At 56.9% G+C, this 12,751-nt stretch overlaps 1 protein-coding gene across 2 annotated transcripts in view; it reads left to right on the top strand.

Moving 5' to 3' along the window:
• LOC117652809 (syntaxin-binding protein 5) overlaps positions 1-12,751 on the top strand; it is a 78,665-nt gene that overhangs the window by 38,882 nt on the left and 27,032 nt on the right. For both annotated transcript variants that reach the window (XM_034397923.1, XM_034397922.1), the window contains exon 2: positions 3,882-3,979. In XM_034397923.1, coding sequence (XP_034253814.1) covers positions 3,882-3,979 — 98 coding nt within the window. The remainder of the gene's footprint in view (positions 1-3,881; positions 3,980-12,751) is intronic.

Below are 12,751 nucleotides of genomic sequence, written 5' to 3'. Positions count from 1 at the left end.
GGCCGCGGTGCACTTTCCCTTTGCAGGGCGAGATGAATGGCCCGCCGCCCTTCGCGTATTGTGCTGCATTTTCGCTGCCTTCGAGGCAGAAAGTAATATATCGCCCGCATCCCCCTTTTTTATGGAGGGGGGGGGCATCCCCAAAAACATGTATTTTTTCAAAGTTTTTTGTTTTTCTACGATGATTTTAAATTTTTTATGATAGCTTTTGAGCCGCTTTTATTTTAAATCACCCCTCTCTTCCGCTTTAACATTCTCAGAGTCATGGGGGTTTCTATCTAAATAGTGTTTTAAAGAAAAGGTACCATCTGCTAAAAAAGATAAAGCAAAGGGTAAATATATCTTTCCGATTTCTCGGTCGCGTTTCCTCGGGCTTGCGAAGTTCGAGGTCAGAGGCGCAGAGAATTCCCGGGCCAGGCTCGGCTCTACACGCACCGTTGGAGGCCCGGACCTCGGCGCGGCGCCCCAGCGCGCTCCAGCGGGGCCGAAGGCAAGCCCAAGTCGGGGGCGGAGGCGGCGGGTTTGCAGTTCTTTTGCAACTGATAGTACACACACAGTCCACACACTGTATGTTGAGGCCGGGGGGCCGTGGGACCACATAGGTAAAGAAGACGGTGGAGGGGGAACATCAAATACTGAATGTGGGGAGGGGGAGGGGCACTGGTGAGGCCGGTACACTGGCAGAGAGATAAGGCACAAAGAGCTTTGTGTCCGTCATATTGTGTTTGGTGTTTTTTCCTTCCCTCCTTTCTTCCGGTCTTGACTTTGACCACTGTTGCGGGGCTAGCGCTAGGTGCACCCCAAAAAAAAAAATTTCTTGGTTTTATCAAGAAAAATTAAATATATTGATCCAAGAGAATTTTTCTTTGTACTAGATATAAAATAGTTTGAATAAGCTTATTTTGAATGTGTTATGGTTTTTGATTTCACCCAAGTTTTTGGGTGTAGTGGCTGCAGTGTGCGCGCTCGGCCAAGCTCGAAAATCTAGTCGGCGGGTTCTCCCCGAGAAACCCCGAATGGAAGAAGGAAAGCGGAACCTGGTACTGGGAATTGTTCCGGCGACTAAGCAAGCCATTGGACGCGACGTGCGCTCCATTGAATATCATGAGGAAATGTTGGCATCGAGTCCGGGGCCGGCTCTCCCGCTGGTTGTCTCTGCAAGGCGGTACAACGCATGCCCTGCAAGTCAGGCAAATCGGATCACAGGCGAGGACCTCGCCGGCCGAGCGCTCCGGGCAGCTTCAGGCAGCTCCAGGGGAGGGCCGCCACGTTAATGTGGAGTATTTCGTGACTTCCAGAATCTCTGATTCCCCACATTGCTTCTCCAGTTCAAAATAACTCCGACCGTTGCTGCCAGGGTGCCGGGGAAGGGCGTACGCATGTAATTTCCTGTTCTGCCGAAGACTTTGGCATCCCCGAAATTGATCAAGTCGGGTGCGCCGCCGCCCCGAGGTGTTATCCCGGCCGCGGCGCCGCCGTGATCCCGGACCAGCCACCCTTCACGAATCCCGTAGGGCCGGAAGGGCTCGGGGCGATCAGCCCTACCCTGTCCCTCACAAATTTCAAGTTGCCGTTTTTTTAAATATACCGTAATTCGCAGGATAATTAGACCAAGGCTGTTCTTTCTTCCTCTTTCTTCTTTTTTTGTCGTTATTTCTTTTTAGGAACGGACTCTGAATTTTCATAGCCGAGGGGGGGCGACTGTGGGGATCTTGGTGGTGGCGCCCTCATTAGACCGAGAAGAAATATGAGGGGTGGGGAAGGGTCCGGCCAGCGAGGGTCGGCATTGACAAATGCCTGGCGAACCACAGCGATTGCTTTGTGCAAAGGGCTGGTGGGCGGGAGGGAATAGCAGTGTATCCACTGTATCCAGTGTGGTGGCGATGACTTTGCAGGGGCCGAGGGCCTGACATGCTAATCGGCCGAGGAAAGTCGGGGCTCGGTTCGTTGAGCAAAGGGCCGTGGAAAGGGCCTTCGAAAGGGCCGGCCGAGCGAGTCTCATGACTGTCTCAATCCTGAGGCCGAGGGCTGCCCCGAGGGCTGGCCCTTCATGGCGAGCGAACAGGGGCTGCCTTGGAAATCTCTGCGCTTCCGGGCGTCCCCCCTTCCGTTATCAGCCGTGATGATCTCGCTGCTCCAGAGCTCCAGGCGCTCCAGGCCGCTCCAGGCTGCTCCAGGCTGCTCCAGGCTGCCGCAGCGCGCGCCAGCCTGCGGGCTGCGAGAAATATCGGCCCGCCGAGCTTCAATCGCTCTTCGTCTCTAGCAGCCGCAGTGGGCCACGGCCGCGAGAGAGAGAGAGAGAGAGAGAGAGAGAGAGAGAGAGAGAGAGAGAGAGAGAGAGAGAGAGAGAGAGAGAGAGAGAGAGAGAGAGAGAGAGAGAGAGAGATGCATCTGCGTCGTTCAACTCGATTGTCCCACTGGACTGGCACCGAAACGTCTTCAGCGTAGATTTATAGCCGGAAATCTGAAGGACGTTGGCGTTCGAACTCGTGACGCGTGGCAGGCGCTTGTAATACTGTAAGAGCCAATGTGGAGCCTTAGTTTAGCAGTGTCGCGTAAACCAAGTTGAAACTTGAAAAAAAGTGAAATGATTTCGAAAATAGCAGAAATAGTGGTGCGTTGAGCCCAGGAAGGTGGCGACAGGTGACGAGCGGCCTTGAAGCCCGAAGCAGCCCGAGGCACGCCGAATGACGCGCAGAGTTATAGTCTACCGAGCGATTTCGCTGGGTCGTTCGGTCGCTCTGTCTCTCTCGCACCCACGGGTGGCCACGGGGCTCGCCGCACGCGTGCGAGAGAGACAGAGCGACGAGGCTGGCGCCTTGGACGTCCTGGAAGGGGCCCTTGATGGACAGGTCAAGCCATTTGCCCCGCGCCTTTCTCATTATTTCCCTCCCCTCTGCCTCCAAATAATTGGCGCCAGTTTTTATTGTTCGCTCCCTTTGTGTGTGTGTGTGTGAGTGTGCGCCTGCCTTGTTGCGGGGCTCGGATAGAATTTATCGTTCGGTCTGTGTCGTTTTGTGAAACGTGATTGCAATCGGAACTCAAACAGAATAGGGAGGCTGAGCCGCGGCCGCGGGTTTGAGGTCACATCCTTCCCTCGTTTGGGGGCCTCTCTGCACCGCCACTGCACGATGTGTGGTGAGTCAGCTCTCCCCTTCGGGCCTGTTCTGCTATCCCTCTCACCACTCCACTGCGGCTTGCTCTGCCGAAGAAAGCCTCGTCAGACGCTGGATGGACGTTTCTGCTGGATTGGTGTAACGACAAACTAGCCTTGTTGCACACAAGCTCTCAGGAGAAAAAAAAGGAGGTTCGTCGCGCCTGGTCCATGTCGACCACGACTCAGGTTTGACCGTGAGCTGTTCGCGAGTTTTCGGGTGAAAGCCGAGAAAATAATTTGTCCCGTCGGGGTCGGGGGTTATAATTTCCAACGAGACGATGGAATTATTTCCTGTCGTCGCGAATTTCAGATATGCACGGTTGATGGTTCACAGAGGCCACAATACACTTTGGCGCGCTCCGTCCTAACTAACTTCGTTACCTCGTTGTCTCGAAGCAGATTGTGGCTCGCCGTCCATAGCCGGTTCGGCCCAAGCTGGGCCTCCCAATTAAAAGTTGGGGTCGTAGCGTCACGGATTTCCCTAATCCTCCGAATGCCTTTTTTTTCCCATCGCCGCCTTTCAGTCAGTTCCAATTCCTTCTGCCGTCCCTTTCAAGTTATGACACTGTTGTAAAAACCTTGGAGAACTCGTTGGGGAAAAATATGGCTCCCGATCTTCGGAGAATTCCATAGTTTTACCATAGCGAACACTGCCAATGGTGGTTTGATGTTGTTTAATGACTTTCGGACTGGACTGATTTGTGCTGTTTTCCTTGTGTTGCAGACATTTCGACATGGCTTCCCCTACCAACCCACGGCAATGGCCTTCGATCCTGTGCAGAGGCTCCTGGCGGTCGGAACCAAGAGCGGGCTGCTCAGAATGTATCCTCTCAAAACAAATATTATGGGAACCGTTAATGAAAGTCGAGTAAATTTCGAATCCGAAAATTTTTTTTCGCGTTGGAAGTGTCGGCCTCCTTATCGTTTGACACGCCACAATAAATTCACGCGACTTTTAACCCGGGCGGCTGCGAGCCACGTCAGCGCGATGAATATCAGCAGAGAAGCCAGTTGCGTCTCTCTTTTTTCGATGGGAAAGGGAGGTGCTGTTTTTCTTGGAGGTTTCTTTTTTTTTTTCGAGGTCCTTTACCTTGGGGAACACTAACTTGTGAGACGACCGCTGGAAGACATCCAAGCCCCGTCCTCCCCGTCGCGGGCCACGCCGAGCAGCGCCGACCTGAGGTGAGTGAGGATTCGGTGGTGCACCTCCATTTGGATTGATTGGTCGGTTTGTTTTGTTTGTTGTTTTTCCAATGTGCACCTCATCGGTTTGACTGAACTCGTCAGTTGTATGCGCTCTTGATTCGCAACGAGTTGGGTACTCATGCCATCGAGGACTTCGTCTTGATTATTCTTTCCAACCTATCTGACGAGTAGGGCGGAGACCAAGCCGAATGCCACGGCACTTCTAGGTAGCGGTGATTTAGAATATGGATCGTGCATATTCAACCGTGCCTCGTTTTTTTTCTGCTGCATTCGCGTCCATTTTGCCGCCAAAAAAAGAGGAGCGAGAGAGAAGCGGAGGTGGATAAGGTCATGAATATGACTTCATGAATATACACAAGTTGCAGGGACCCGCTGGTCCTGCTTGATTTCGTTTCCCGTCAGTGTGTGTGTGTGTGTGGGGGGGAGAGAGAATACGTTGTCTTGTGTGTGTGTGGTGTGTGTGTGTGTGTGTGTGTGTGTGATGTTATGTGTGAGAGTGCCCCTAATGTGAGTAAGATTGGAACGCCAGTCGCGACAACACGTGCGGTAAGCCGGAGCGCTTCACTGCCTGGCTGTGCCTGTGGGCTGAACGGTGTCGCCCCGTCTCTGTCCCACTGACGGGGAGCGTCGTGGTACGACAGAGAGAGAGAGAGGCGGCAGCGAAGCCGCACAGTTGGGACGCGGCCCACCGGGGCAGCCTGGGGCGAATCAGAGCGACGAGGACGACAAACACACATGTGGCAGTGCGGCGGCTACCTGTGCCTGTGTGGCTTTTGCGGGTCGCCGGCTGACGATTCACTAATTGCTCCGCCCCTGGTGGGGCCCTGGTGGGGCTGGTGGGGCCCTGGTGGGGCCGAGAGGGCGCTGCCACTCTCCGTCACGCTGTCTGGACGACTCACTCGGAGCAGGACATGAGGGGCCCTGCGAGGGCCAGGTGAGGGAAGGGACAGGCCTGTCGGGGGCAAGACGCGGGGCGCCACCGAGACCACCTCCACCACGACCACCTCCAACACCACCTTCATGGCCACCTCCAGAAAGCCACCCTCGGTGTAAGTCACGTGCCGCGTCTTTCTCTGGCCGCCCGGACTCTTGATGCAAACTAGCCCGAAGGACGTCGGCGCATCGCAGTGCACTGCGTGCTCGGCATTGCGCAGTTTCATTTCCGGTCCGCTGGACCTTCCGACTTGGCCTTTCCGGTCCGCTGGCTGCCCGCTGGTGCACTGGCGCCTCGCCCTGTCCAGCGCCTTGTCGTGGAGGCCGTCTCGACGGCCAGCCTCGGCCAGCCCGACGGCCAGTCCGCCACCTGCAGCGCGGCCGGCAGCGGAAATTGCCTCGCCGTCGTCAGGGAAACGGGTTCTGCTGATCACGCGCCGTGCCGTGACGGGCCGTACCGTGACGAACAGCCCCCGTAACAAGCTTATGCCGTGACGAGCCGTCGCGTGACGAAGCGCGCTTTGTCCATGCTGTGACGAACCTTGGCGATGATGCTCGAAATTCTCCTTGACGAACCCCGACGAGATTCTCCGTGACGAACCCCGACGAGGTCCCCCGTGACGAACCGTGCCGTGACGATCCGATCCGAAATGGCGCCCTTATTGGCGCTGTTGCCTCGACTCGCTGGCACGGGAATGTTGGGCCGTTTCGCTGGCCTGGCTGGCTGCTGTGCGCGCCAAACGTGACCTGATCGGCGTGCCGCGGCGCCGCGGCGGGTCGGTAGATTTGCCTCCCCCTCTTTCATTTCTGCTTCCTTTGTTTCGGCTGCTGCAAGTCGCCTTTTGTCGAGAGCCTTTTTCGCCCGGACTGGTGTTCCGCCGCTTCGCTCGGAGTGACGGAATGACGTCATACGGGCAAAAGTGATTTGCATTGCGGGGTTTTCCTTTTGTGTGCCGCCGTGTGAGAAACCCCCCCCCCTCCTTCCCCCGCGGCGCCGCCTCTTAATGAGCAGTACATCACACGCCCCGCCAGGCTTACGGTGTAATCGCTCGATCCGTACCCACCTCCCCCTCCCTCTCCCTTTGCTGCTTTGCTCGGAACTATTTCCTCCTCGTCCTGAACCTCAAACCCGCGAAACCCAAAACCCTTCCCCCGCCGTAACTCCGCCCTCGGAGCCCACCCCACCCCGCCGCCTCAAACTTGGAGATGTGCACATTCTGGCGGGAGTCCCTCCTCTCCCCCGCGAACCGAATTAGTAGCGGTTCGATTCCTCCGACGGCCGGGGCGGCGGCTCTGCGTGGCTCTGCGAGGTGCGCGGTGCGTGCCGCGCGGCGTGCCGCCCCGCCACCACACTGTGGGAAGGGTTTCGCGCCAAACACGCCCACGGCACTGCCGGCATCTTTGGCATCATGTTTGGCGGAGGGGTCGAAATCGCGACGAATCGCATTTAAACTTCCCACTTCCTTGCGCCACGACCTTGCGACGGCAACTACAACCGAAACAGCAGCAGCAACAACAACAACAACAGTGGCTGCGTGCACCTCCAGCGGGACTGACAATCGCCTGTAGCGAGGTTCCACCAAAGCAACAACAACAAGGACCACGGCGACGCGGCGACGGAAACGACAGAGGGACCCTAGGGAGGGGTGGGGTGGCGGGGCGGCAGGATGTCGGAGGCTTGCCAGCACCTCTCGCTATCGACTCTTAATTAAGGCAAGAACAAAGCAGAGCGCGGCACCGGGCCGAAACCCGCCCCGCCACGCCCCGCCACGCGACGCCCCGCCACGCCGGTCCTGACGCTGCTTTGCAGTAAACTCTGCCAGCAAACTCACTACAGGTTTCGCCCTTTTGTTTTTGTGTGGCGCCGCTCGAGGCTCTCATCGCCGCTTTGTGTCACTGTGTGTGTGTGTGTGTGTGTCTTCTTCATGCATGGACGGCGCTGTAGTATAAACATAAACTCGACCCATATGTTTTTGTTTCTGGTTTATGGCGTGTTGTAGTCGCGCAGAATGGGAGCGCCTCTAAGAGAGAAGTTTACTCCGGCCCGGCGACGGAGTGTGTACGAGAGAGAGAGAGAGAGAAGAGAGAGAGAGAGAGAGAGAGAGAGAGAGAGAGAGAAAGAGAAAGGGGGAGGGAGATTATACGTCATACACTGTGTTTGGGACAGAGAGGGGAGAGGGGATCCATCGTCGAATTCCCGGGCTTGACGCGCTGCGCAGTGTACCTGCAGCCAGGTCCGGGCGCGGGGAGCGCCCGCCGAGTCCAGGGTAGGCAACCCGCTGGCCACGGCTGCCGGGCGGGCTGGCCTACCCTCGCCATGGCAGGCGCTCGGCGGCGATTCTTTTACCCCCCGTCGGACATTGTCATTCTTGCAGTGTGGGTATTCCTTTTGTTTCTTGCCCTCCTTGTTCGGCTTGGTTTGCGCATGTGCTGAGTGTGTGTCTGTGTGTGTGTATGTGTGTTGTTTGGCAGTCCCTCACGTGGGTTAGGCCCGTGTGGCGTGCGTGCAGGCGTGCGCCCGACCCGGACGTGCGAGTGTATTGCGGTGGAGAGGTTCGGAGAGAGCCCTAGCCCGGCCCAGCCCATCCTGGCCCTTCCCCCGATGAAGTCACGTATTTAGCCCCGGGCAGTGGTGTCCCTCGTCCCTCGCTGCTGCCGATCCGTTGTCTCCCCGCCCGGGCCCCCGCCGCCCCCAGTGCCTTGTATCGGGTCCTTGGCGTTGATCCGGCACGCCGCGCCCCGAGGCGGCGCGTGTCGCCGTGTATGCAAACTCACACGTGCACACACACACTCACACTCACACACTCAAACACACAGGCGCGCCCACTTACCTGGGCACACACAGGTCCCGAACGGGTTATTGTCGAGATCATCCTCACACTGTAAAAACAGAGTCTTGTCAAAACGACTGAAACTTCCTTTTAGTTTTTGTTATTTTTGACCGAATGGTACTGTCTTGGTCGGCACCGGCTAGTTTGTGCCCTGCTCAAAAAGTACTGGGCTGGTGTTTTCGCAGTGTTGCATCGCGACGCCGGGCTGCGATTGCCTTGTCCCGGTGGGTCGCCACAACGAGTGCTCCAAATCGGGGGCAGCGGGTTGGCGTTCGCGGGGATTCGGGTCCGAGATTCTGGAACACGGAACGGGGCTAGTCGGCCAGCCACGGGCCCAAGTTGCGGCCCTCCATTTTTTAAGCGGAAAAGTTGGAAGACGGCGGGGGGCTTTGCATTCTGGGGAAATAATTTATTATCGCAAGGTGGCCGACTGGCCGGGGCTTAGGGACGCCCTGCGCCCCCCGCGCCGTGCGCACAGCCTAAGTGTGCATTCATTGGCCATTTACGCGGCACGGTATTCTCTGTGAATTAATCGCGGCGTGTATCCCTTTGTGCCGCCGCCTCGGGGCCTGGCCCCTCCGTCTCTCTCGCACTCGTGGGGCGTCTCGGGCAGGTGCGAGAGAGACGGCTCGCTGGAGCCTGGCTGCTGGAGCCTGGAGGCTGTGCCTGCCTTGCTTTGCGAATAACAATGTGCTATATTATTAGTGTCGTGGCTGCGACGCTGCGACCTTTGTGAACGTTTCCCTCGCTATCCATTTCTGGCCACGCTACCTTGCCCGTGACACGGACACGCCGCTGCTCTGCTTTCTGCTCAACGATTTCGAAGAAAGGTTGCCTCGCTCCGTCTCTGTCGCACTTGTAATCCATGAGTGCACAGTGGGCCAGAAGACCGGTGGAGCGGCCAAAATTCTAGACGCGTTTTGAGCTCCAGAGTCGCTAAACAGGCCTCGAACCGAACGTGTGACCCCACCAATGGATTGCTCTCCGAACGAGGAATCCATTGGTGGGGTCACACGGTCAGTTTGTGTCCCATTTAGCGACTCTGGAGCTCAAAGCGCGTCTAGAATTTTGGCCGCTCCACCGGTCTTCTGGCCCACTGTGGAGTGGTGCGAGAGAGACAGAGCGACCGAACTTTACCCTTCGGAACCACTCGGCAGCCCCACGTTGTTGCTTTACCCTGGAGCGGTTCACGGGGAGGTTGGGACGACTGGGGGAAGTTAACAACGCCTCTTTACAAACTTTTGAAGCTATTGAAGAATTCTAGGGCAATAATTCAAAGTTCCTCCAATCACCCTTTACCGCGCGACACTCTATTTTAGTGGGTTGGCTCTTCCGTCTTCGGGGCCCGAACGGCAATATACGTCTGATCCGTTTGCTGCTCTGGAGGACCGAGCACAGGCAAAGAGGCTTTCTCTCTCTCTCTCTCTCTCTCTCTCTCTCTCTCTCTCTCTTCCTCTCTCTCTCTCCCCTCTCTCTCCTCTCTCTCTCCTCTCTTCCCTCAACCCCTTTCCGGGCCTCCTTCTTCCCCGTTTCCCTCTCTCGTCTCTCTCTCTCCGCTTCACCCCCCCCAAGCGCCCGGGGGCCGGGGCCCCTTTAGGGAGTGGCTTCGATTTTTGGGCGTCCCCCCCAACGCCCCTCCGGAGCCGGGGGGTTTCCTTTTTCCCCGGGGCCGCCTTTTTGGGCCGGGGGCCCCCTCCCCGCGGTCCCCTCCCCTTCTCCGGCTGCACTTCGCCTCTCTCTGGCTGCACTGTGGCGAACCAGCGAGCGGCGTGGAGTCTCAAAACTAAATGCAAAGACGTTAAAAAATGGAAAAAAAAAATTACCAAGTCCAAAAATTTGCTTTGGTTTACTCCCAAAATAAAAACATTTTAAGCAGATTCGATTGACTGTAGCCATTTTTAGTGAGGAATCCCCAATAGCTACTTACTTGGACATTCCAACCAAACCGTGACAACCAATTTTACTCGACTAAACTTATTTTCAAGGGTGTCCAATTTACCGCCCCAGACGTTTTAAATCGTGTTTAGAGGGAAGAGTTTAAAATGCTACGTTTTAGTCCGTAAAAAAAAGAAACCCTGTCCTTCCACGTGTAAAAGTCTGGCCTGCACCGTCGGCGAGGGCGCGGCGGTGTGCGCTTTGCGCTTTACAGTGACTGCACCCGCTCCCCTTTGCGCGTCGTCTTTTCGTTCCCGCAAGGCGCCACTCCCATCCCCCCCCCCCCCCCACTCGACCGTAAAGGATGCAAATCCCTTGGGGGCGATGCCAGCCGATGCCTCTGCCTGTGATGAGCTCAACAGTGCACTTGCCTCCCTTTGGTCCAGGAGCACGGTGGTGGCGTGTCACGTCTCTCTCTCTCTCTCTCTCTCTCTCTCTCTCTCTCTCTCTCTCTCTCTCTCTCTCTGCCCGTAAATCAAGAGACAGTGTCCCCGTCTCTTTCCAAGGTAGAATAAGGAAAGTCCGCCGTTGTAACACCCAGAGAAGTGAGCGTGGCGTTGTCAAAAACCACACTGGAGAAAAACAGAGTCCACAATACGAAAGAAAGTTCGACGAACTCAGCTGGTAAATTTTCGGAAGTACGTCACAAAGTCAGCTGCGGCACCATCAAATATAGAGAATTTTGACTGTGATACGCAGGGCGAGACTGCGCGTCGTGCCCCGAGGAAGCGGCGCGGAGGTGCTGCGAAATCCAGAGTGGCTGTTTAAGAGCGCCGATGGGAAAACGGCATTGAAGACAGGTTCGCTGCGGGCCGAAAAGGTTTTTCAAATAAACAAAATTTAAAAAAACCCTAATCTTGCCCGAGCCTTTTTTAATCAAACCCGGCGGGTTTTTTTTCCAAAACCCTTCCCATTGGCTTCCCGGCCGGGGCTTCTTTTGCCGTTTCTTCCGGCTGTTTTCCCCCCCCGTTTCCCCCCCCACCGCCGCTCCCTTTTCCTCTTTTTCCCACCCCTCTTCCTCCCCGCCCCCTTCTTTTCTTCTTCTTCCAGGTTGTGCGGCACGTCCCGACCCGAGCCGCGCCTCCGCAGAAATCTCTGTCCCCCTTTCACTTGTTCCTTTTTCCCCCCCATTTCCCCCCTTTTCTCTCTCTCTCTCTCCCCTCTCCCCTCTCCCCTCCCCCTCTCTCTCTCTCTCTCTCTCTCTCTCTCTCTGTCCTCTCTTTTTCTCTCTCCCTTATCGCCCGCTTCTTTTTTCAAAACCGCAGATTTTTTCCACTTTTCTCTCACTTTTCGCCTTTCTTCATTCGTTCCGTTCATTAACGCCAACCCAATTCACTAAATTCCCGCCATTCGCGTATCTATTAATTATTATTAATTATTATCTTTTTTTCTGGCGTGCTCTTTTCCTCGTTCGTCACAACATACCCTTCCTCTTCAATCCCCTGAAAAAATCCCGTTTTTTTTTTAGCGGTGGACGGCGTTACCTATCCAAGGACTCATCACCGAGAATCATTTCCTGATGGTGGAGCCCACCAGGCGTCCCCTCCCTTTGGAAAAAGCGGGAGACGGGCGCTAGTCTCCTTGTCCGCTTGGTCCGCTTGGTCGGTCTCCTCGCCGGGTCATCTCAAATTAATAGTCTTACAGCAGCCTCTCCTGGGCCGTGGGGCCGTGGTGACGTAGGGCGCCTAGCCTGGCCTAGCCTCCTCGGAGGGGGAAGAGTCGGCCAGATATTGCTGTGTCGTGACCCAGTTCGCAGGTTGCACCCCTCCCTTCTCTCTCTCTCTCTCTCTCTCTCTCTCTCTCTCTCTCTCTCTCTCTCTCTCTCTCTCTCTCTCTCTCTCTCTCTCTCTCCCCCCCCTCTCCCACTCGGACCGAGCACCACGCTCTGCCACGCGCCGGCATTCTCATTCGTGGAGCTACTTACTGACCTGGCGTGTGTACGAGAGAGACAGAGACAGAGATGTGTGTGTGTGTGTGTGTGTGTGTTTGTGAACGTGGCGCCTGCTTCACGCCGGGCTTGGCGCTTCGCAGGCTTCGCATCAACTTAATGAAAACGGTTTGAATTTGGCTGAACGTGCTTGCCTCTCCCCGGGTGCTTGCCCGCGCCGTCCGTGCCGGGGGCCTGCTCGTGCCGGAGTGGCTGTCGCCATGGCGCCCCGCCCGGCCCCCGGCCCCGCCGTTTGGGCCGCTCTTTCACGCTTTTTGGTTCCTGGTGGGACGTCCTCCGGTGCACTGCGAGAGGCTCTTGAGCGTGGCCGGTCCGCGGGTCAATCTCCGCCGAGCAGATGGAGCGCGCTTTATGGCCGTGCAGCATCGAGTCCTCCTGAGTCCTTCAGGAGCGCTGTCTCTCTCGCACCCCCAGGGGGCGCCCCGCGAGTGCGACAGAGACAGAGCGACGAGGCGACGCCTCACAGGCAGCGAGGCAGCCGGGCTGGAGCGGTTTGAAGGAGGGCCGAGGGCGCCTTCCGTTCCGTCCGTTCCGTTCGGCTCCAGAGGGTCCTTCTAGCTTCTAGGGGTCCTGGCAGTCTAACCAAATATTGATATGGCGCGTTCAGAGCCGCACGCAGTACCGCGCAGCACCGCGCACCGCGCCGAAGACGTGTTTGCTACCGCTGGCTCGGCCCGGCTCGGCTCGGCACGGCTCGGCTCGGCACGGCTCGGCTCGGCGGCGGGGCGGCCAATCCACTGG

Source organism: Thrips palmi, unplaced genomic scaffold, assembly GCF_012932325.1.
Source record: "Thrips palmi isolate BJ-2018 unplaced genomic scaffold, TpBJ-2018v1 HiC_scaffold_7, whole genome shotgun sequence".
Lineage (NCBI taxonomy): Eukaryota > Metazoa > Arthropoda > Insecta > Thysanoptera > Thripidae > Thrips > Thrips palmi.
The sequence above is the reverse complement of the archived record's forward strand: the minus strand, read 5'-3'. Positions and strand labels throughout refer to the sequence as shown.